At 55.8% G+C, this 23,851-nt stretch overlaps 1 protein-coding gene across 2 annotated transcripts in view; it reads left to right on the top strand.

Annotated features, from left to right (window-relative positions):
- Nucleotides 1-23,851, top strand: part of IGF1R (insulin like growth factor 1 receptor) — a 232,553-nt gene that overhangs the window by 186,446 nt on the left and 22,256 nt on the right. The window contains exons 5-15 of one of the 2 annotated variants that reach the window (XM_037053716.1): nt 1,159-1,303; nt 9,749-9,963; nt 11,822-11,948; nt 13,607-13,845; nt 14,508-14,675; nt 14,839-15,043; nt 16,057-16,340; nt 17,010-17,146; nt 18,046-18,205; nt 21,648-21,750; nt 22,493-22,563. In XM_037053716.1, coding sequence (XP_036909611.1) covers nt 1,159-1,303; nt 9,749-9,963; nt 11,822-11,948; nt 13,607-13,845; nt 14,508-14,675; nt 14,839-15,043; nt 16,057-16,340; nt 17,010-17,146; nt 18,046-18,205; nt 21,648-21,750; nt 22,493-22,563 — 1,854 coding nt within the window. Of the gene's footprint in view, nt 1-1,158; nt 1,304-9,748; nt 9,964-11,821; nt 11,949-13,606; nt 13,846-14,507; nt 14,676-14,835; nt 15,044-16,056; nt 16,341-17,009; nt 17,147-18,045; nt 18,206-21,647; nt 21,751-22,492; nt 22,564-23,851 lie in introns of both variants that reach the window. The other variant, XM_037053715.1, reaches the window with a different exon arrangement.

Genomic DNA, 23,851 nt, shown 5'->3' with positions numbered 1-23,851 from the left:
TGAAGTCCGCAGAGAAGGGGAATTTCAGGAGGAGCGGCACAAACAGTGCCCAATGATGAAATGGGCCTTCTGGTTTGTGTCCACCGCAGGACGTTAGTAGGGCTTGGGGTGATGGGTGTGGCATTGGCAAGGGCAGCCCCCACCCTTGACTCTAAGGTGTAACATCCAGCCCCGCAGTTCAAGTTCAAGATCTTTTCTTTGAAACATCAACTGCAGGCATCCTCTAGACTTGACAACTTGAATTTCTCGTTAATATCCCTTGCAAAGCCATTAAACTGTACATTAGATGTAGAGCCGTACCCTCCAGGACAGTACCCTTATTTTCACCAATTCGAAGTAAAATATGACCTTTCATCAAACAAATCTTCGCACAGCATACTCAGTAAAACCTATTAGTCTAGCAACACCCAATTTATTATAGCATTGTGTGATAATTCTGGCCTAAGTTGAACTGAAGTTTTGGGGTTTTATTTACTGCAAGAGTTTTATTTACTGATAAACATGCTGAAAGGAAACGCGCTGTTTATATGCCATCGTTTTCACATAGGCATTAGCCACTATTTTCCCAACAAGTTTCTGTCTGCAAGAATAACCCACGGAACACTTAGGCGTGCAGAAATGAAGTTCCCAGAATCACCTGCAGGCAGCCATCCTTGACACATCAGCAGGTTTTCCTCCAGGCCTAGCAAGATGGGATCCCCAAACGCAGACAGATCCGGTACAGACAGATCCGGTATCGTAGGAACTAGAGCAGCCGCAGAGGCAGGCGGTAATGAGGCTGCGAGGACCTTGTTTATCCAGTCGGGCCCTTGTCTGCGGAGGTGGCGCTGGCTGTTGACAGAGTGCATTAAAAGACGTTCCCTAGATGTGTCGGCCTTAGCTAATTGGCAGTCTGGTATTTGTGATTTTCCATCCTGCTCATCAGCCTGCAGGTGCGCGTGGCCAGCCTTCTAGAAACTTGCCCTCCCTGGCTGGGCCAGGGCCCTGCCCTGGGAGAGGGGGTTGGGAGTTGGGCCTGGGGAAGCAGCTTTTGACGAGGGATGGTGAGTCCTGTGCCAGCAGCCTGAGTGTGTCACAGTGTCACCCCCAGCCCAGAACCGCTGTCTGCGCATGGCAGTGAGAATCCAAGTGTGCCCCCTCACACCCCCTGTCCTGCAGATAACATTGCCTCGGAGCTGGAGAACTTCATGGGGCTCATCGAGGTGGTGACGGGCTACGTGAAGATCCGCCATTCCCACGCCTTGGTGTCTTTGTCCTTCCTCAAGAACCTGCGCCTGATCTTAGGAGAGGAGCAGCTGGAGGGGTAGGTGCTCCAAAGGGCGGGGCCGCGTGCGGTCCCCACAGAAGCAGCAGCACGCAGGCAGAGCTGTGTGGGACTCAGCGAAGGGCCCGTCCTTGCGAAGAGGGAGGAGGGAGGACGCAGTGGTCGAGCTGGCGTGCCCGGAGGGGTGGCCCATGTCCTCATGCAGGCTTCCCTGCAGTCCCGAGTCTCCGTCCCCCAGATGCCCCTTTGGAGCAGGAGTGCCAGGTGCCAGTCAAGAGCCGCATGTCTGGCGGTGGCCACAGAAGCTGCGGACCAGGAGGCTCTTGGGGCTCGTTGTGCCAGGCACAACAGGAAGGGGTCCGAGGTGCCGCCCTCTGGAACCCTCCCCGACAGGACCCCGCTGGGCCCTGGGTGCTGCGCCCGCTGCACAGAAATGGGGCCGTCTTTTAACCTGTTGGAACCTAAGGGATTTGGAGGCATACGGACAGTTCTTTGGTTATAAAGAAATCTTGATTCACAAAATTGTTTTTATTGATTAGCTTCTAGGGTCCATGCTGTTGATAGACTCTGCCTGCTGCAGAGATGTGCTCTGTGAGAAGAATTTTAAATAGTCCGGGGCTTCTTGCCCGAGGGTGCGGAAAAGCCGGTGCCTGTTGCGGCCACGGTTTCCTGCCAGTAGTTTTCCTGTGCGTGCCTTTGCTTGTACAGTTTTCTCTTCCCGCTCCGCCCTTTTCTTTTATTTTTTTAAAAAAATCCTCACCCAAGGATATGTGTATTGATTTTGGAGAAGAGGAATGGAGTGGGGGGAGAGAGAGAGCAGCACTGGTTGCCTCCCATACGCATCCCCACCAGGGATCTAACTCACAACCTATGTATGTGCCCTGACTGGGGATCGAACCCGCAGCCTTCTGGTGCACAGGAGGACACTGACAAACGAAGCCACCCGGCCAGGGAGTGCTCCCCCTCTGCAATACAGCTCTAACCAGGCTGTAAGCAAACACTTTAAAATAAAAGGAGACATCCATCAATGAACAAATTCCTTGTGAAGAGAACTTGGGGAAATCATTTAGGGCAGGAAGAGGTGGGGAGGCCATGGGAAAGGCCCTCCTTAGTGGTGGGCCGTCCTGCCTGGATGGAGTCACCCCATCAGGGTCTCTTTACAGCCTCCCTGCTTTTCTCAGATGAGCTCTGGGTTGGTCTTAAATTCTTAAAATTCCATCGCCTGATACCTCGAAGGGGAAGGGGGCGGCTCCTCATTCCGTGCTTGGCCCGCACACTGCCCTCCGCACAGGGGACCCCGATGGCCAGAGACACGCCCTTCTCCCAGCAGGTCTGTGGAGGCAGCCCCAGCGCCCAGTCCCTGCGCCTCCCGTGCCACCTGGATGGCAGGCTGGGCTCCGCCCTTCTGAGGTGGGGCTTCGTGTTTGTCACATTCAATTTTTAAAGTTAACATTGGCACAGGGTTTTTTTTTCCCCTTTTCCAAGCAGTTTCAGATTTCTGGGATCCCTGCTGGCGGCGGGCCCTTTTCCGCAGGCAGACTGATACCTGCGAATTTTCCTGCTGTTTAAGGATGCACATGTCCCCCCAGGCTGAGCACATGATAGACGTAGAAAGCTGAGAGGAGCGTTTAATTAACTTTTATTAGCGATTAGTACATGATGTGATTACCTTTCTGGTGTGCGTTCGCTGGAAGTGTTACGCACTTGAGTGAACCTGAGAACGGAAGTCTCGTTTTTATACGCAAGAATATGTGTGGTATGTGTGGTACGTCTCCTGATCTGAAGCTGGCATAGAACCTGAAGTCCCAGTGGGGTCTCTTTAAGGACGCCTGTCGTTACTCCCGCTTTGGGGACACTGCTGAGCGCAGGTGAGCTTCAGGCCCCTGCCCTGCGGCAGCGTTTCAGGTGAGGGAAGGGCAGGCGGACCCGGGTTTTTCCAACCTGCTGCTGATCGGCACCCCTGGTCACCTCATGGTGCTGGTTTCCAGCCTTTTCTCTCTGGGTGCCACTTCTTGCGGGGTCTCTCTTTAGCGAGGGCGCTAGCAAGGGTTCGCTCACCACGCCTACAGTGGAACCAGCATCCTCACAGGTGATGACCGCCCACCCCACCATGGGGCAGGCCCAAGCAGTAGCCATAACGCCCGTCCTCGCGTCCGCTCCTCGGACTTCGGAAGAGAGCTACGTCCAGCCCTTCCCCACAAGCAGGGGAGAGTCGGAGAGAGCCAGAGAAGAAAGAAATACAATCAGTAGACAAGTACAAGGCAGGACTTGGGAGACGCTATGCGAGGGTAAGAAAGGGAACCTGCCAATAGCATGGGAAAAAAAAACAAACCCTGCTATCAGAAGAAGATGATGAGACAGGCTTCCTAGAAGATGCGGCCCTGAAGGCTTCCGCGAGACACTGCGGTGGAAACGGGGCGGGGGACGAGCAGCAGGTCAGGACGGGGCAGCCGAGCCAAGGCGCCGAGCCCGGGCATCCCGGGACCTGTCCGGCAGACCCTGCCCGAGATCCTCGGCAGGTGGCATCAGGGCCGCATACGGCGCTATGCGCCCGGTGTGGGGGTTGTAGTTTGGGACTCCTGGAAGGTAGTCCCGGTGTCCGTCTTGGAGGAGCGTTCGTGGCGCTGTCTAGAGATAAAATTTTGGGGCGTGTCGTTTCCGCACACTTTGGGTTGGAAGCCAAGGTAGCGTCTCTTCCGGTGGTTCCCAAAGTTCGCTACGCACTGGAGTCATCTGGAGAGCTTTGCCGAATTCCTGATAGCCTCGCTGGACTCCATCACAATCAAAGTCTTTCGGGGTGGGGTCCAGGCCTCGCTGTTTTCCTGAAGATCCCAGGGTAATTTCAAGGTGCTGCCAGGACTGGAAACCCACTTCCGCTGCCGCCTGTCCTTTCTCAAACGCACACCCCGGAGCAAAAATTCGGTTTTGTTCCCAGGTATCTCCTTGCCACAGCTGCCTCACAGTACAATTTTTCCTGAACCTCTCATAGGAAGCACCACACGTGCTTTCCTGTGGTTCGATAGGAAGAAAAACTTGCAGCTGTTTTATTTTTGTTTGTTTTAATCCTCACCGGAGAACATTTTTTTTCATCGCTTTTAGAGAGAGGGGAAGGTGGGGCCGGGGCGGGGGGGGAGTGCGGCAGAGGAAGAGAAACGTTCATGTGAGAGAGAAACGTCGATTGATCGATTGATCGATTGATCGTCTTCCAAAGGTGCCCCGACTGCGATCCCCACAGCCTTTCTGTGCGCAGGACGATGCTCCAGCCAACTAAGCCACACCAACCGGGCCTGCACTTGCTTGTTTCGGCGGAGAGCGGAGAGGTCCGCACTGCTGAGATCCTTCCTGTCTGGCTGCCCTGGCTTTCAAACTGGCACCGAGGTCTGTCTCCAGAAGTGTCCAAGGAGCCCAGACCCCTCCCGGAACACGCAGCGAGCGTTTTCCTGGAGCAGAATGAGTCTGCACTCGGAGGGAGCTGACGTGCAGGCTGCGGGCGGGCGTAGCAGAATCACGGGAGCAGACCACGGAGCAGTCGCGAGTGGAGAGCGGCCCCCCGCGGCATCAGGCGGTCATTGGTTTGTCCCAAAGAACTCCAGTGGCCAGGGTTTCCCAGAGGACGTCACGTGCTCTGTTTCCAGAGTGATACCTTGGACATGAAGAAAATCAAGGTTCCTCCGCTCTTTATGAGGGAAGCAGATTTTGTAGTGCACACGTACCAGATTTCTGTAAGAGCGCTCATTGGTGAGGCCTTGAATCAGAGCAGAGAAACTCACCATCTTCTGGGCAGTTCCTTTCTTTGGACAACCCTACTTTCTGATGGCATCAGATAACTGAGCAGTTAATGTTTCTTACTTTAAAAAAAATCATTGATGGATTTTGAGAGAGAGAGGGAAAAAGAGCGATTTGTTGTTCTAGTTACTTATTCATTCCTTGGCTGCTGCTTGAATGTGCCCTGACTGGGGATCGAACCTGCAACCTTGACTTACCAGGATGATGCTCCAATTGACTGTGCCACCCCGACCAGAGCCAGGTTTCAGATTTAGTGGTGGTGGTTATTGTTGCCACCAAGGGTTGTCATCATGGAAAGAATACAAGTCAGTGGAGCTGATGGGTAACAAGTGCTGACACTCATGGATGCACTCAGGCCTCTTGTCTGCTCTGAGACTTTCTCAAAAATCATGCTGTCAGCCCTGTGACTCAGCAGTTTCAGGCTCTACCCAGGCGCTGCCCAGAGACAGGAAAGCGTGCCCACACAAGACTTGTATGTGAATGTTCACAGACGTGATATTCATTGCACACCCGACAGAAACAGACAGTGGATCGGCTGGGGGTAGCGGTGGAGAGGGACCCACCTCCGGCAACGAGGGAACTTGGGCGTGGTAGCCATGTCCTGACACTGCCTCGCAAGGACGATTTCACTGCTGTACAAATTCACTGCAACTCACGGAACTTGCATTTGTAATGGGCAAATCTGGGGGAGGTGAATTATACCTCAGTAAAGCTGTTGGAAAACCACTCAAAGAGGACACATTTCCGGAGCATGCTTGGTGCCTAGTGCCACTTCAGTGCAAATCCCCACCCTTGCTGGGACCCCAGGCTGGGCGCAGACACTGGATATGGGGGCCATTTGGACGAGGCGTAAAGCAGCCTGCTGCTGATGGGTTGGAGGCAGCTTCTGTGAGAAGGCAGAATCCTGGGTGCATTGCAGATTGCTGGGAGGCTGGAGACAGCCCCGTGTGCTGGGCTCTGACGCCCCCTAGAGGCCGCCAGAAAGAGGCTGTGGTCTCTTCTGGGAAATGAGAGCAGGATTAGTGTGCACTGCAGATTTTCTTTCAATTGTCAGCAGGGCCTGGAAAGGGGGTCCCTTCCCCCCTCTGTAAGCTGGGGACCACCGAGCTCAGCGTCTTTTGTCTCAGCCTGGGAGAAGCCGAATAAATACTTCGCCTACAGTTGTTGCTTAGTAAATGGAAGAGATGGTGCATGCAGACCCTGATCTTCAGATTCCCAAACCCAGGCTATCTTCTCAACACTCTACAAATGGCCCTTCACCTTCTTCTGCTTCTCCATCCTTCCTGCCCACCTTCCTGCCCATCACGGGAGCAGGGGCGAGGGGTTGATGTAGATACCTTGGCAGTCAGACAGCCCTGAGATCAGAGCCACGGATGAAGCAGCCGAGTGTGCAGGGCATTCAGAACAACGGTGCAGATAACAGATGTCCTCAGGGGGACACCCAGCCGCTCCCACCTGCCTCGGTTTGTCTGCGTTGTGCCAGAGGGGGCCTGCCCTGTCCAGAAGCACACATTTTTCTGCAATGTGGAGAAGGCTGGGAGCCAAGACCCCAGTACAACAGGTCCTGAGACCAACAGGTTGTTTCCTTCTGTGGCGTTTCGTCAACAGCGATGACGCGATGCCCCACAGGAACTTAACTTTCGTTCGTGTGAAGTAGCCTGGGATGGCATTGGTGCTGTCATACATCCTTTTGCTTCAAGTCACAGAACCTCTCGGCATCCCCAAAACCCAGGCGTCACAGAGCCTGGGCATGCTACAGAAAAATATACAAGTAACTGGGTTTTTAAAAATACTCCTTGGGTGTAAAGGCAGTAAGCCTAGACACAGCGAGGAGATCCCACTTACCGAGTAACTGACTGACCAGCCAGTTCCTTTAGGGAACTGTGAAGATCAAAGTGGGTGTGCACATGCCTGCGTGTGCGAGTGTGTGTGTTAAAGGCATGCAGGCAGGTCTCGCCTTTGCTATCTCTTAATGCTCCTCTAATCAGGGGGGGAAGCCAGGGAAGCCGGGTGGAAAAACAAGCCCGTGTTGACAGGCAGCTCAAGAATGCCTGGATTATTACTTTAACAAGGGTTCCTGGTTTATTTTTCCCTGTTACTCACACAGGCAGGCTCCGTAACGCCTGGGTTTTATTGCTGCTTGTATCCTGGCCCCCGGCCTTCTCCAAGCTGTAAAAAATGTTTGTGTTTACTGTAAAAAGATAATCTTGCTTTTCAAAGCAGTTAATCACATACACAGAATTTTCGTGTGCCTGCCACTCATGTGTCAAACTCCTGATTTAGAGCGCACGCTCCCTCCCGTTGGGAGAAGCATGTTTTGTTTAGAAGGTATTTTCAGCACCGTTCTGTTCCCTGCTGGTGAAATCAGATTACTGAAAAGGAGCCTCATGCTGGGTGGAGACAGCAGTTGGACCTGGTCAGGGCTCCTCAGTCCCGGCCCAGAGACCTTTGGGCCGACAAGGAGATATTGCCCCGTGGGGCCCACTCAGAAACCAGGGAGCAGCCCAGCCCAGCAGGGTCCTTCACACCCAGAAATACTCCATGGGCAAGAACGGGCCTAAAATAGGCGGGTCTGATTCCACCTGTGCACACGGCCTTCGTGTGTGTGAGTGACGACCTGAGTGCCCCGGCCCTCCAGTGGCATCGCCTGCACCTGGCAGTGATAGAGAGGTAGGGACCGTCCCAGGGATGGCGAATGTCAGTCACCTGTCCATGTCCCAGCACTTTCTGCCTGTACACGTGGTGTATATATTAGGGATTGAACCTTACCAGAAGGAAAGGATTGCCAACTTGCAAGGTTTTGCCTCCTGATTGGTGGCCATGAATGGGTCAGTGGGCTGGGAGGGGCCTGGCTGGTGATTGGAGGCGCCATCTTTGGACTCACTTGGCTCACTGGCTCCCGCCTGCATCCCCCCCAACATGTGTGTGGGCAGGGCCCAGTGTGTAGGGGCGGGCTTTGGACTGGTGGGGTGGACACCACCTCCCTTCCGTGGCTTCGCCTGGGCATCAGGGTCTTGGACTGTAAACACCAAGGAGCTCAGAGGACACGTGCTCGTATGTGGTGGTGTCCTACAAGCGAGTCAACAGGCTATGGAGGGCACCGAGGGCCTTGTCTGGCCTTGCTCCCTACCTCCGAAGTCCCTTTGGAATCTTCGGAAACGTCACATGTCCACTTGGCTGTATTGTGCCTGTAACTTTTGCTTCTGTGCCAATGAGGGAGACCCAGGCTGAGGACTGGCCGGGGCCTATAGCGATCCTGGTGGGGGTGTCAGTGAGGAGCCTCACCTGGCACAGACAGGTGCCCCATGGACACAGCCCTGAGGGCAGAGGGGATCTGGGGGCCCCTCTCCTGGCCCTACAGGGAGGACTGGGATCCCGTCTTTGCTGGTTGTGGCTTGGACCAGGAGTGAACCTCAGAAATAGCTCCAAGTGCTACACCCATTCCCAGACTTGGTTTTAGAGAAAGGGCGAGACTGAGCCCAGAAAGAAGCTGAGGCTGGGGAGGAGCAGGCCAGGAAGGGAGGGGTCGAGGTTGGGGAGCGCACCCCTGCACAGAGGACTCAGAAGGGCGGTCACGGTGCTGCAGGGGTCTCTTGACAGACCCTGAGCTGCAGCTGTCTGCTCTCTCCCCTCCCCCAGCTGCGGGGTGTGGCCTTCTGTCTTGGGAGCCGGAGATAGCCATAGCCACTGCTAGCTGTCCCCACATTTCCCTTCAGTGGACAGTGGGTCTGCTGCCTTTGTGCGCACCCACTGGGGCAGCACCCAAGTTTAACATGGACACCTTTGGACCTCCAGCCCCTCGCCGGCATTCAGCGTCCATTAGACCAGTGCTTTTCACCAGTGTTCCCAGGACCAACAGCATTGGCACCCCCTGGGTGCTGGCGAGAAAGGCAGATTCTTGGCCCATGCAGGCCTGCTAATCAGAAACCCCAGGGACAGTGCCCAGCACCCTGAAAAGCAGCTCTGAGCTCACTAAACCGTGTTGGATCCTGAGTTGCTCTCACCTGGGCGGTTGGCCCAGGGGGGCTGCCCAGTGGGGGACAGTGTCTCCGCTCCCATATTGTCCAGGGGTGGAAGCTGAGGCTTTTCACTCCTGGGTGAGTCTGCAGGAGGGAGCAGGCCCAGGGCGGGCCCAGCACCGAGCCTGCCTCCTGTCCTAGCCTCTGGCCTTCCCCATCCCACGCTGCCGATGGTGGGGATAGGGGTGAGCCCCAAAGATAGCCAGTGTGTAAGCCATTCCGAGCAAGTAGCAGAGCATATCTGTTCTCCTGTGGGTGGATTTCCAGCACATCGAACATGCTCTGCACAGACAGAAAAAGCCAAAGGCATTTCTGGGGAGCAATCTGAGTAACCTCCTTGACTGTGAGAAGCATTCTTTGTTGGTGATAGAGGTCATGGAATTAGCATCTTGTCGATTTCAGTATGCTGCCCTTGAATCCTGTTATTGCCATTGTTAAGGGTAACTAGCCATTCTTTTTTACAAAATATATTTCATTGATTGTGCTATTACAGTTGTCCCAATTTTTTCTCCCTTTGCCCGGCTCTGCCCGGTACCCCCCTTCCCTCCAGCGATCCCCCACCCGTGGCAAAGGCCACGTAGCCCAGAGCCTCACAGAGGGCCTAGGAGGTGGCTGGCAGGCTGGGTGGACGGTGGGCAGCGAGGGTTGAGGGCGCTCACGCCCGTCTCTGTGCTCGTAGGAACTACTCCTTCTACGTCCTCGACAACCAGAACCTGCAGCAGCTGTGGGACTGGGACCACCGCAACCTGACCATCAAAGCAGGCAAGATGTACTTCGCCTTCAACCCCAAGCTGTGCGTCTCCGAAATCTACCGCATGGAGGAAGTGACGGGGACCAAAGGGCGCCAGAGCAAAGGGGACATAAATACCAGGAACAACGGGGAGAGAGCCTCCTGTGAGTGGATACCTGCGAACCTCACGGCCCCAACACGGTGGGAGGGCAGCGCCCTTCTGGGCCTTCCGTCTGTGGTGCCCCCTCACTTTGCCTGGGCGGACCCCAGGGCTCCTCACATGCCCTCGCTCGCACGTGTGCGCCCCCAGAGTCAACGGCGGGGCCGATGTGCGATGACTAGTGTCTGTAAATCTGCTCAGCGGCTGTGTGGGAGTGCTGACTGTCTAGCAGTGGGTCGGTGCTGAGGTCCCAGAGCGGTGCCCACAGGACACACGGTTCACTGTGTGTGCACGGGGTCCCACCACATTCTTTCTCGGGGGAGAGCGGGGCCTCCCTCTGCTTCCCGTCCGGCCCTGGATATGATGCTGCGACCGAAAAGCTGTGGTGCTGTTGGGCTGGGTCGGATTCAAGGAGGACGTTGTCGCCCCCATCCACATTTGTTCTTTTCTGCAATGTATTGCGGTGACGTTGGGTAATTGGGTCACATAGATTCTGTGTCACACTTGTGTCCTACAGGATGTGTGTATCTCACTGAGTGCCCACGACCCCAAGTCAGCCCGTCTTCCGTCACCAGCTAATGGCCCCCCTCACTCTCTACCACTCCCCACCCTCAGCCTTTAAGTGGGGAAGGGTCCTGAGAGAAACAGGCGGTTTCCACGATGGAGGGCGGTTTTCACACGGGGTCTGCGAAGTGACCCTCGTTTGACCTGGGCCTTCTGCTGGGAGGGTTTCCAGAGCACAGGAAGCTGACACGTGGCTGGAGCGTGTGTTTACCGCCCGCGCCTCCGCTCGCCCCCGCCACCCCTGCCGCCGGCCCGGCCAGACCCTTGCAGACACTGTGCGCGTGTCGGAGTTGGTCACTGTTTTCCTCCTTGGACTCAGCCCGTCTGACCTGTCCGATCATGTGTACAGGAGCCGTTTTCCCGTCCTTCAAAGACAAAACTCTTTTCTGCCTACATAACACCTTGGCGGGAACTGCGACATTTCGCTCCTCTCCATCCCACGTGTTTTGGTAGTTTCTCACTGCCCTTAGCCCCCGCTAGGGCTGGAGTGTGGGATTCAGGCAAACACGGGGGAAAGGATACCTCCTGGGAGAGCTTCCGGTCCTGGGAGGGGGAGGTCATCCACCTGGCTCTGGTCCCCATCCGGGTTTCAGTCCGGTTGCGGGAGCAAGACAAAGCAAAGGCTCGCCTCACACGGAACACAGAGAACTCCGTGAGGTGCAGTTGTGCTTCTCGCCGCCTCAGGTGTCCCGACCTGTGTCTGCTAGCTGGAGGCCTCCAGGGAGCTCCGGTGTCCCTCCAGTGTGACGCCAAGTGCCTGCGAAGCAGAGTCCCCTCTGCAGCACGCCTGGTCTGTCCCCTGTCTTTGCTGGTTGCCCAGGATCAGGGCAGGGGCCATCACATGTCAGAGACAGCCCAGCTTCAAGGTCCACCCTCACCCGTCCAGGCCCCCGAGGGAGCCCAGGCCTAGGCATCAGCAGAAAGTAGGGCCACCTCACTCAGTCAGGAGGGCCTTCTCCTTCGGGTTAAGAGTCACACGCAAGGTCACGTCTGCACCAAGTGCACCAAGAGGAAGGAAGGAGCCCCTGGGAGCTCCGTGTGGTGAAATGCAGGGAGGGGCAAAAGTAGGTTTACAGTTTGGATGGAAAATAATACAATGATTAATACGTAATAGTACAAGAATAAACTGTTTTGCACACTTAGAACTGCAAACCCACTCCTGCCCTACCCTGTATCTCAGTCCTCAGTGGAGATAGGGAAGCCACCGGGAGGTCCAGTGGTAGGCTGTCGAGTCCAGGAAGGGACTAAGGGACAAGGCATCCTTGTCCGTCCCTCACGGATGTGCCTCTGTGCCCCAGGTGAGAGCGACGTGCTGCACTTCACCTCCACCAACACGTGGAAGAACCGCATCATCATAACGTGGCACCGGTACCGGCCCCCGGACTACAGGGACCTCATCAGCTTCACCGTCTACTACAAGGAAGCGTGAGTCCTGCTCCTGCGTGGTGGTGGCGGTGGCAGCAGCGGTGTGTCATTGGCAGGACGGTGGGTGGGGAAGTCCATGCTCCATCCTCCGTGTCCTCCCCCGAGGACACGTGACGTCTGTCATTGCCACCAACAGCTCCAACTGGGGACATGCTAGCTTCCGTGGGGAGGGGCGGTTGAATAAAATAAATCCAAAAGAGAAAGCTTGTTTTTCAGTGAATTCGGTCAGTCCAAATATCCATAATCTGGATGGAGGATGGGGTTGAAATGTCACTTTGCTGCCCGGTGACCCCTACTCCAGGGACACCCTGCAGGATGGTCAGCTCCCTTGGAGGTGGCCGTTGGGGAAGGTCCATGTCTGACTGCTGTCCCTTTACCCATGGGACCTTCCTGAGGTCCTGGGCCTCCACTCGAGGGAGAATGGAGAGGAAGAGGTCTTGAACCTTACGTGCCTTTTCCCAGAACCTGTTGGGGCTCGTCTGGTGCCTTCAGGTGACAGCCGCCTGCCTGAGCAGCCATGACTCACCCCCCCAGATGGCAGTCGTCCATCCCTCTTCCTCTCTCTGTCTCCTCTGCCTGGGTGGTTCCCCAGTCTGCTTAGTCCCCGTCCTGGTCCAGGTCCCATGTTGGTGCCGCAGGGCTGTTCCTGGCTGCTTGGCTTCCCCAGAGCTTGGACCAGAGCCACCAAGGGCAGGACCTGGTCCCCTTTCCTCTGCTGGGGCCGGGGCCCTGGGCACAGTCCTGGCAGTGACAGAAACAGCCCGACATGTTTATGTGTCTCTGTATACGGAGGCTGCTCATGGCCTTTAGCCACGATGACAGTGACCAGCGGCCGTCCAGCCCTTTCAGCGGACGGCGGGCTGTTTCTGGCCCAACCCTGCACTTGTACAGACACCCTGTTCCCTTTGGCAGCCTACCCTGGCTTCGGCAGCGCCGGGGAATTGCACCAAAGGGCCGATGGTGCTTCCTGAGACAATCAGGAAGCGAAATATTTGAGTATTACAAGACACTTAAACAATCAGAAATGCTTGTGAGCAAATTAGATTTGGGGAGCTGTACTTTGGAAGCTGTTTTTCTGTAGCAAAGTCACTGTTCTCCAAAAGTTATCCTTTATCAGTAGCTGAGGTTTGCATTAAATGGCTATGCCTGTTTTTCCTTGATGGTGACAAAATGCCATTTCGGAAGTGAGAAGAGCCACTCTTGTGTGCATTCTGATGGAGCAGCGTTTCAAATCCCAGTAATCACAGAACTCGCTCTTCCTGAAGCTGCAGATTCAGTGCAACGTAACTGTGGTGAAATCCGGAGTCCAGTTGCTTAATTGTCTTCGTCCCTAAAAAATGGAATGCAGCCCTGGCCAGGTGGCTCAGTTGCTCGGACCATGGTCCGGTGCACCAAAAGGTTGCGAGTTCGATCCCTGGTCAGGGCACGTACAGGAAGTAGCTGATCAGTGTTTCTCTCTCTCTCCTTCCCTGCGCTGTCTGTTCTCTCTAACATTAATAAGCATGTCCTTGGAGGATCAAAAATGTTTTAATTGAATGGATTACTTTTTTTATTTAGGATTTGCATTACAGAATGTGCGAGGCCCCCGGGGAGGTTTCTGCGAGCCTCCAGGTCAGAGCCTGAACCCAGGCCCTGAGCTGCGCCCCTTTGTCTTGCAGACCCTTTAAAAACGTGACGGAGTACGATGGCCAGGACGCATGCGGCTCCAACAGCTGGAACATGGTGGACGTGGACCTCCCCTCCAACAAGGACGTGGAGCCGGGCATCTTGCTGCACGGGCTGAAGCCCTGGACGCAGTACGCGGTGTACGTGAAGGCCGTGACCCTCACCATGGTGGAGAACGACCACATCCGCGGGGCCAAGAGCGAGATCCTGTACATCCGCACCAACGCCTCAGGTATCCGCACGCCGCTGTCCCGGTCACACCCAGCCGTTCAGCTGCAGCGGTCTTGCACGCCCTCTTTCTGTCTGTCTTTCTCTCTGTGTCTCTTTCTTTCTCTTCCTGTCTGTCCGTCTTGCTCTCTCTCTGTTTCTGTTTCTCCCTCTGTCTCTCTCTCTTGCTACCTGCCTGTATCTGTTTCTCTTTGTCTCTCTGTCTTTGTCTGTCTCTCTCCAGCCCTTTTGACTCCCCCCTTCCATTGTGGCTTCTTGCCATTTGAATCAGAGACTCAGAAATGTCAGCTGCAAAGCACGTCGCTCAGTTGACCACTTGCTGGAGGTGACTGCTCCACAGGACGGCAGTTGTACCAGATGAGAAAACTGCAGTGTTCCAATTAGCCGCCAGGGGGAGTCACCCCCTCACCCTGGGGTGCCCCGTGCAGCTCAGTCGTGTTCCTTGTCACTGAGATCGCCTGGAAATAGATTTTACAAAGGCGGCTGCCGGCAGTGGAACGCACACTACTCACACTCCACAACGAGGCTCCGTCTCCATTCTGTGTGTCCGCGTGCCCCGCTGTCCTCCCACCCAGGCCGAACTGTGGGCTTCTGGTCGGTTCGCCTTGAGTACCTGGGTCCTGGGTCCGTTCCGTTGCCTGAAGTGTCTCTCGTGCCCCCTTCCAGTCCCTTCCATTCCCTTGGACGTCCTCTCGGCCTCGAACTCCTCTTCGCAGCTGATCGTGAAGTGGAACCCGCCGTCTCTGCCCAACGGCAACCTGAGCTACTACATCGTCAGGTGGCAGCGGCAGCCCCAGGACGGCTACCTGTACCGGCATGATTACTGCTCCAAAGGTAGGGCTGGCAGCTGTGGGGGCCGGGACTGGGGGCCCGAGGCCACGCCATGAGGGGACACAGGCTGCAGGCCCTGCAGGCCCATCCGGCTGCGCCCCGTCCCCTCGCTGCGGGGAGCTGGGCCTTCATTCCCACTCTTGTGGGGCCTCTCTTCTCCAAGCAGACAAAATCCCTGTCCGGAAGTACGCCGACGGCACCATCGACATCGAGGAGGTGACAGAGAACCCCAAGACCGAAGTGTGTGGGGGAGAGAAGGGGCCTTGCTGCGCCTGTCCCAAGACCGAGGCGGAGAAGCAGGCCGAGAAGGAGGAGGCCGAGTACCGCAAAGTCTTCGAGAACTTCCTGCACAACTCCATCTTCGTGCCCAGGTGCCCGTGGCGTCCGTGGAAACGCATCCCGGCTGGGGCTCTGGGGCGGGTTCTGTTGCTGGGTCTTCATCCTGGGAGTTTGGCTCAGCAGCCTCAGGGCAGAACCACGTTGCTGTGGAGGAGGGAGGAACGTGCTGTCAGTTTGGTTGGGTGGGGCTCCTCCGGAACCCGGGGAGTCCCGAAGGAAAGGGGGCTCAGGGTTTGTGCTGTGGGCTCCCCCGGCAGCTGCCTCGCAGCCACACAGCCTTCAGAAGGGTCACCCCTGTGGCTTCTCTGACCACCTCTTCTGCCTTTTGGGTGGGGACTGGCTCCCCGCAGTGACTTCGCGCAGCTCCTTTCACTGGCCTTGTTCTTGGAGCTGTCATTCCAGGCCCTGGTCAAATCCATGAGAGCGACCCCGCCCCTGACAGGGGCAGGCCTTGGGAGGCCGCAGGAGGCAAAGCAGGGGCTGTGAAAAATACAGGCCCTGGGGCCGCGGAGGGGAGGGGTCAGCAGGAACTACAGAGGGGAGGGTCCAGGGTGCGGACCATACTCCCTGCTGGCATCTGTGCTTTTCCCCATAGTCAGAGGGGGTCAAAGAAGCCACTGCCACAAGCCTCTGACCCCTCCCTGCCTGGTCTCTCTGAGAGGACACCACACACCTCACCGCCTGATACATCTGTGTGACCAGCAGGCTGGTCTCCTTTGGTGCTTAACCATGAGATCCGTGGGCCAGATGGCACAGTCCTGATTCGACCCCAGGATGCTGCCGTTAGATACACACTCACAGAAGTGCCCTGAAAGCCGGGGCATGGTCTGGGTACTGACTCAGAGGTGTGCAGAGGAGAGAGAGCCAGAGAAGTAGTGAAGAAGGCAGTCCCCTTACTATTTGTTGGTTCTTAGCCAAGAGGGCTGAATAGCTGCTTTTGTTCCAAGGTTAAGGTTTTTCTCTTCTCTCTGTTACTCTAACTGAGTCACACGTGAGACAGAAAAGGTGGAGGCACGTACAAGCCAAGTTTGTCTCTCCCTTGCAGACCCGAAAGGAAGCGGAGAGATGTCTCGCAAATTGCCAACACCACCATGTCCAGCCGTAGCCGGAACAGCACGGTGACGGACGCCTACAACATCACAGACCTGGAGGAGCTGGAGACGGAGTACCCGTTCTTCGAGACCAGAGTGGACAACAAGGAGAGAACTGTCATTTCCAACCTCCGGCCTTTCACCCTGTACCGCATCGATATCCACAGCTGCAACCATGAGGCCGAGAAGCTGGGCTGCAGTGCCTCCAACTTTGTCTTTGCGAGGACCATGCCTGCAGGTACGGTGTGATCCAGCTGATTAAAGAATGGGTGCCCATCTGTAGGCAGCCTGGCAGACCAGCAGCTCCGAGGGTGTGCAGTCCGTTCATGGGGACCTCACTCCCATCCTGGTCTCTCCATATAAAGTATCAAGAGCCGGAAGCTTGCCCCAAGGTCAAGTTTCTTTCTCCTACTTGGTTCGCAGCACACATGTCCATGGTCCTTTTCCTCATTTGTGGAAAATGTGCCTGGTCCCTCGTGAGTTCTCACAGATTCAGTGAAATCTGCAGTGAGTGGCCTTAATTCAGAGTGACCCTCACTCCTCAAGGTCAACTCCTGGAGTTGCCTTAGGGCCTACCGGTTTGGTCTCCACTGTCCCCTTGCAAGTTATAAGCTGCCTGTTACTCAGATAGCCGTCCACCATCTTGAGGGATGGGGGAAGGGCCGTTTCTCTTTCCTTCTGGGGACAGCAGGACATGCCTCCGTGGGGCTTCTGGACACTTACAGGACATTCCATTGCTCCAACTCCAAAACCCCTGCTGTGTGGCAGCTGCCAGCTCTCAGGGGCTTTGTGGGGTCACCGTCCTCGGTCCTAGATTGGGGGAGGGTGCTCGGAGGCCAGCCCAGTGCTGGTGCCCCTGCTGGGGGACCCCAAGCTGACTTTATTGCATGTTTATATTGCCACACAGAAGGCGCAGACGACATTCCCGGGCCGGTGACCTGGGAGCCGAGGCCTGAGAACTCCATCTTTTTGAAGTGGCCGGAGCCTGAGAACCCCAATGGGCTGATCCTGATGTACGAGATAAAGTACGGCTCGCAGGTCGAGGTGAGATGGGGTCTGCGGTCCACGGCTGGGTGCGTGCCCACTGCCCTTGATGGCGGAGGTCCCAGTGCAGCGCGGTTCACCTCCTGGTGAGCGGAGACTTCCGACAGGGAAATGAGGGCTAAGCTGGTGAGGGTTCAGGGGTGTCCAGCCACTGGCCCATGGGCCACACGCAGCCCAGGATGGCTAGGAATGCGGCCCGACACAAAATTATGTCTACTTGGCACCTTTCCTTTGCTCGTCAGTTTTTGTTAGTGTTTGTGCGTTTACTGTGCGACCCAAGACACCTCTTCTTCCAGTGGGGCCTGAGACGCCGAAAGCTTGGACACCCCGGTGGGGCTTCCTGCTCCGCGTCTTTGAGAAAGGTGTGGACTGTGCCAGGGGCCGGGCTTGTCACCCTGAAGAAACCGTTGCACAGAGTGATTCTTTGGTATAAGCTTGATTAGTCTGAAAAACTTTTAATCTTACTGGAGCTTTTTTGGTCACACACACAAAAAAATGAACCACATGTGGTTAGAACAGGGGCATCACACTCATTGTCACTGGGGCCACATCCGCCTCACAGTTGCCTTCAGAGGGCCAAATGTGTGTTTAGGACTGTGTGAATGTAACTGGTCCTTAACAGTTAGGTCAGAGCTCAGCGCTGCCGCCAGGTGGAAACAAGGTGCTGGGCCGGACAAATCCAGGTGGGGGCCGGATTGGGCTCGCGGGCCTGGTGTTGGCCCCCTGTGGGCTGGAACCCGGGGATGCTGGGGCCCTGGGTCCTGCCCCGTAAGCCTTGGTTTCGTCCCTCTCTCTGCGAGTCGGGCTCCCTGTCAGGAGGGAGCTGTGAGGCAGGGCCACGTGAGTCACTGGCTCGCGCGTGTGTGTGGGAAGCTGACCCGTCTGTCTCGCCCCCGCAGGATCAGCGGGAATGTGTGCCCAGGCAGGAGTACAGGAAGTACGGGGGCGCCAAGCTGAACCGGCTCAACCCGGGGAACTACACGGCCCGGATCCAGGCCACCTCTCTGTCTGGCAACGGCTCGTGGACGGAGCCCGTGTTCTTCTACGTCCAGGCCAAAAGTAAGGCTTGCGGGGAAGTGGACGTGGCGTGGGCCGGGGCTGGGGAAGGCTGGCCCATCCTGGCCCTTTGGTTCCCTGGTTTTCCACTGGGCCCGAGTTGGCCGGCTTTCCAGAGGGTCCCACTCCTCTTGCACGCGAACTTAGGCTGCGGAGCTGCTGCACTTGGGCCCCTACCACTGGATGGGGGGGCCTGACACTCTTTTGCAGGGGTCAGCAGGGGGACTTTGCTCTCAGCTTGGTCTGTGTCTAAAGCATTTCACGAAGCAGTGAGTTGCCTGCCTGCCTGCCTCCTGCCTCCTCAGAGGTGCTGGTTAGGGCTCAGGTCCCGGGCTTAGGCTCCTGAGGGTGACAGAACCCTGGGGGCCATCTGCTCCGGGGCCAGCGTCTCTGTGACAGCACCACAGGCTGTGACTGTCCCCACACCGCCCATTAGTAAACCACAGGTGCACACGGAAAGCGCCCACGTGAACGAACCCCCACGGGTTTGCCACATCCGGAGCCGATGCTCAGACCGAGGACGAGACAGAGTCCCTGGAAGGCCGTTCTGTGTGGGGACAGATACTGAAACTGAATTTGGGGAAATGTATAAGGCACTACGAGGGCCCTCTCGCTTGGCTGAGAAAATTCAGTCTTTTGTTTCGTGACACACCTGTCCCTTATTAGTTCCCCACTGACTTTCTACTGTTTCTTACTAGAAACCCAATTTTTTTAGAGTATTTTGTGTCCAGAGAGTGGGGTCGAATTTGGTACAAGGCCATTTCTGGCTGCTTCTTCCACAAGAAGAAGCGGCCCCTCCTGGCCCAGCGGTGTGGCTTGGGGGCCTGGTGGCCGTCCCCTGCACCCTGGCCCCTCCTGGTGCCGTTTTCCAATTCAGGACCCGGCTGACCCAGCAGCCGCCCCCTGGTTGGCTCCTGGCAGTCAAAGGTGAACAGGCCATTTGCAAGTCCCAACAGTGACATGTTGGAAAAATGACCAACTGGGGAAATAAAATTGCTGGGTCAGGTTTTAAGGGTAAACGTGTGCTGAAACAGGTAATCCTGTCAGCTAACACAGTCTCCACAGGGTCCCTGTGCCCTGCTCTGGCCAGGTATCCTGGGCCCCCTATTGCAGCACCAGCTGCTTCGTTGCCCTCCTGGGACCCTCTCCAGAGTGGTGGCCTGCCTTCTCCTCTTCCCTCTCCTGTCTGCATCCATCCCTCGGGGACAGAGCCTGGGGCTGCGGTCTGCCGTCTGGCCATGGTCTTGGAAACAGTGGCCTGAGCTTCTGGGCTTCTGGGCTTCAATGACCTTGGCCTCTCTGCAGAGACGGCATGCCCCTGGCAGCCACTGCCGCCCTACGTGCACCCCACGAGCTCCGCTGATAGAATTTCCCCAGCAGAACTGGGCGCATAGCGCAGGGCCATTAAGTCTGCACGCCTGCCTTCCTGTGTCACTCAGACCATCTCCACCTCATCTGCTGCTATTTATCAGAAACTTCGAAAGCTTTCTGGCAGCAACGGCCCTTTCAGGAGCCCTTCATGTGCTCAACTTCCCTGGATGCCTCTTCAGACTCTCCTTCTCCAGACTCAGTCAGTCATCTCGGTCTTCTCACAGCCCAGCGCCAGAGGCCCATTTGCTAGTAGCTGAATCGTTTTGTCCGTCCCTGGTTGTGCTCTGGTTTCTCCATGTCCCCAAGGAAATGTGAGACTTGAAAGGAACACGATGCAGCCTGGGCCGGTGGCATGGATGACACCAAACTAAAAAACAGTCCCCCAGGGGCATAAAGAACAGACTCCACAGGCTTCCCGAAGGCAGTGATCACTTGCAAGTGTCTCAAGGATTTCAAAGGAAAGGAGCCTGCATCTGTTTTGAGAGCTGTTTGATAAACATGTCTTTGATGTAAAAATTAAAATAGCTTTAAGAGGCCTTAAAAGATAACGACAGTCATTGTTTTCAGCGGGGAGATCTTCATTGGTGGGCGCAGCTAGCGCCCCCCCCCGCCCCCCCGCTCGGAGGTGAGGCCCCCCCCTTCCCCCCCCAGGCACCTCCTAGTCCCTGTGCACAAAACCTAAGTCACACTCGCTGCCCCCAGTGCACCTCTCTGTTCTTTGTTCCGAGCTCAGCCAGTGGCCCCATGGTCTGCATCGCACCCAGGCCAGGGCCCTCCCAGTCCCCCAACTTCTCATTCAGATCTGGCTCCTCGATTTCTCCCCTTAAAGAATTCTGGAGCCCTGACTGGTGTGGCTCACTGGACTGAGTGCCGGCATGCGAACCAAAGGGTTGCTGGCTTGATTCCCAGTCAGGGCACACGCCTGGGTTGTGGCCAGGTCCCCAGTAGGGGGCACTCAAGAACCAACCACACGTTGCTGTTTCTCTCCCTCTCTTAAAGACAAAAAAAACCTCTGGAGTGCAGCATCCGCCACGACCACCACCACCCTAGCTCAGATCCTGTAGGGCGCTCACTGCATGGGTAGTGTGCGCACAGTGGGTGCAAGAAGCTGCATTCCAATCTAGGGGCCTTGCTGCCAGTGGCCCGTGTGACCCAGGGGAGGACAGGCCACCTCCGTGCATCCTCCTTGTTTGTGGGAAGGCTGTGGTTTCTTTTTGAGGGCTGGGATGGGTAACCCAGACCATGCCCGGGTCGCCTCCTGCTCCCTCCAGGCCATCCTGGGGCACAGTTCTTGGGGGGATTGAGGGCACCCCCTAGCTCCTTGTAACATGCAGGGAGAAGTTCCGGCTGCTTAGCATGGACAAGGCCCAGGGGTGCCAACCCACCTTCCCTCCCTACTGTTCCCACTCTGTCCCCTGTGCCCGAATATCCCCCAGGCTCCCTTCTCTCCCATCCCCTCTGCACCCTGGATGCATCGGCCTCCTGCACCAGGCAGCGTTTCCAGGGGTGAGGGTCAGTGTCCCCATATGCAGTCAGACATCTGTCACACAGGGGCTAGGGACAGGCACGAGCCAGGCTCCTGTGAGCACCGGGCTCTCCGACCCAACTGGACCCTACCATTTGGGGAGAATTCAAAGTGACTCTGGCAAGGGTGCCGCCCAGCTATTATTTTTCATTGTCTGTGGCGCTATCTTTAGACAGATGAAAAGTCAGCCCGGTGTAAGCCCTGCCTGTGTACGCGTTTCTCGGCATTTATTTCAGCAACAGTGTGCCTTTTCAGCACACTCGTTATAGTGCAGGCAAAGACGGTCCCGCTTGAGCCCATCACGTGAACTGTTACGTCAGAAAACACCGGCCTTCGGCAAGAAGGATGCGTGTGCTCTTCAGTCTGCACACTCTGGCTCTTCCTTCCCACAGCTCCGTGTGTTTGTTCTCGTTTCCGATACCGTTTGCCTTCAGAACCCGCGGTGCACGACAGGGCAGTGGGGGAACTTTGGGGGATTTTCCCCGCCCTTGCAGCTAAAGGAAGCTCGAAGCTTGCTCACCTTGTCGCCCCCCCCTTGCTTTCCTGTAGCCACGTACGAAAACTTCATGCACCTGATCATCGCGCTGCCGGTCGCCGTGCTGCTCATCGTGGGCGGGCTGGTGATCATGCTGTACGTCTTCCACAGGAAGAGGTGAGCGGCGGGCGTGGGCCTGGGCACGGGTGGTGTGATGGCGTGGCCCTGGGCGAGGGGCAGCTTCTCGAGGCAATGCTGTATTTTTCCATGTATGTAACACACAGTTTTTTGCCCACGTTTTTGAGGGAATTATAAAGGTGTGCATGATACGTGGCTATAGCAGTTACATACCCTGGGGTAAAATAACCCACGCCTAATGCACACAAAATCATGGGTGCGCATTATACACAGAAAAATGCGTGGTTTGTGGACCGGAAAACCTGATTTTCCAATCAAGCGTTCTTCGTAGGAACGTAGAACATTTCCCGATGGTTGAGCAAGGACACCCTCTGTGGGGTGGTGCCATCGTCCCCTCCTCGGTGGCTCCGGCACACGGACGCTGCTGCTATGTGAGGCTTCCCCAAGCTCGGTCTCTTAACCCTGCCGACCCAGCAACACTTTTCATTTCCAATGAAGTAGAGAGATGAATGTTTCTTAAAAAGCTCTCATCTGGGGCCACTGAAGAAGCCAAAAGACACGGTAGCAACTGTCTGCCGGCCCCTGGGCCTGAGCGGTTGTCGCCGATGGCTGGGGGCACCAGGGTCCACTCACTCCCCTTCTCCTGATAACGTAGCCAAACAGAATAGATAAAACAGACTTGACAAAGATGGGAGTGTGTACAGGAATGTGTGCAGATGGGTTGTTTATTTTTGTTTCTTCTGGGGTTTTTAAAAAGTCTACACTGTCTCCTTCCTGACAGGAGCAACAGCAGGCTGGGGAATGGCGTTCTGTACGCCTCCGTGAACCCAGAGTATTTCAGCGCGGCCGACGGTAAGCCTCTCCGCTCTCCGTGTGGCCGTCCCAGGCCAGGGGGTGTTGCTAATTCAGGAGAAGGGGTTTGCGTTATTTCCAGGCACCTTTGGCTTCAGATCTGTCTTTGTTAGCACTTTTTTTTGAAATCAAAGTTTTTAGCACTTCCCTGAATATCTCAAAAATTCTGGGTGGCTTGGGGTGGCCCGAGGAGAAACAGGCAACAGAGCTGACTGCGGCCGGCACAGTCCTCAGTTCGTTTCATGGCTTGGAATTTCATGCTAGAATGAGAAAAGCTGTTAAACTGTTGACATCCGGCGGAGGCTACGCTGCAGCTGACAAAACAGACCTTCTCTGGAACCGGCTTCCGCCTGCGCGTCATCTCGTCCTGCTTGTCTTTGGTCGCTTATGGCTTCTCTGCATTTTTTTACCTCGGAGTTTTTCTGTTCCTTCCCTCCTGACGGGGGGCTGAGGATCCACACCTTCATGGCCCAGTCAGTCCCTTTGGTAGTGACTCCTGAGGGTCTTGTAGCCATGTGGCTGAGAGGGTCTGACTTTGGTTGTAATGGGTGGGGTTTTTTTTCCCTTTTTTGCTGTCTTTTTAGCCTTAGCATGCTTAAATGCAAACCTTGACAAGTGAGCTGAGGTGGGGCATTGGCCATCGGGTCCAGTGAGACCAGGACCATTCAGGGGCTCCTTGCTTTGTCCCCTTCGGTCCTTGGAGGTAGAGGGTCGCCTCCTCTGAAGGGGAATCAAGTGTGGAGTAATAAGGATGTTATTCCTGTTTGTAGGAAGGTCTCACAATGTTGTAATTTTTAAAAACATTTTATTTATTTATTCTTAGAGGGGAAGGGAGGAAGAAAGAGGGAAACACCTATTGGTTGCCTCTCCCACACCCCCTACTGGGGACCTGGCCTGCCACCCAGGCATGTGCCCTGACTGGGAATCGAACTGGCAACCTTTTGGAACCTTTGTGGGACGATACCCAACCCACTCAGACCAGTCAGGGCACAGTTTAAATGGACATATACCCATATGTGTACACACACCCCCCGTGCCCTCATGTATGTATATACACATGTAAAGCATAAAGAACATTCTGAAGAGATGCACACCAAACTTAAAAGAATAGTTTCTTGTGGAGAGAATCTTTTTCCTTAAAGAAGAAACAAGAAGATTTTTATCCATTGTTTGTATCAATAATAGCTTTTAAAAAAGAAATTAAGTGAGATCGTCACACGCTTAACAAACGAGCTTTGCAGGAGGTGGCAGGCGGGAGCATCGCATGGCCACACCCCGGTCTGGGGCA

The sequence above is a fragment of the Sturnira hondurensis genome, unplaced genomic scaffold, assembly GCF_014824575.4.
Source record: "Sturnira hondurensis isolate 20B ecotype Veracruz unplaced genomic scaffold, ASM1482457v3 Scaffold0007865, whole genome shotgun sequence".
Lineage (NCBI taxonomy): Eukaryota > Metazoa > Chordata > Mammalia > Chiroptera > Phyllostomidae > Sturnira > Sturnira hondurensis.
Note: the sequence above shows the minus strand (reverse complement) of the source record. Positions and strands in the feature narration are given on the sequence as shown.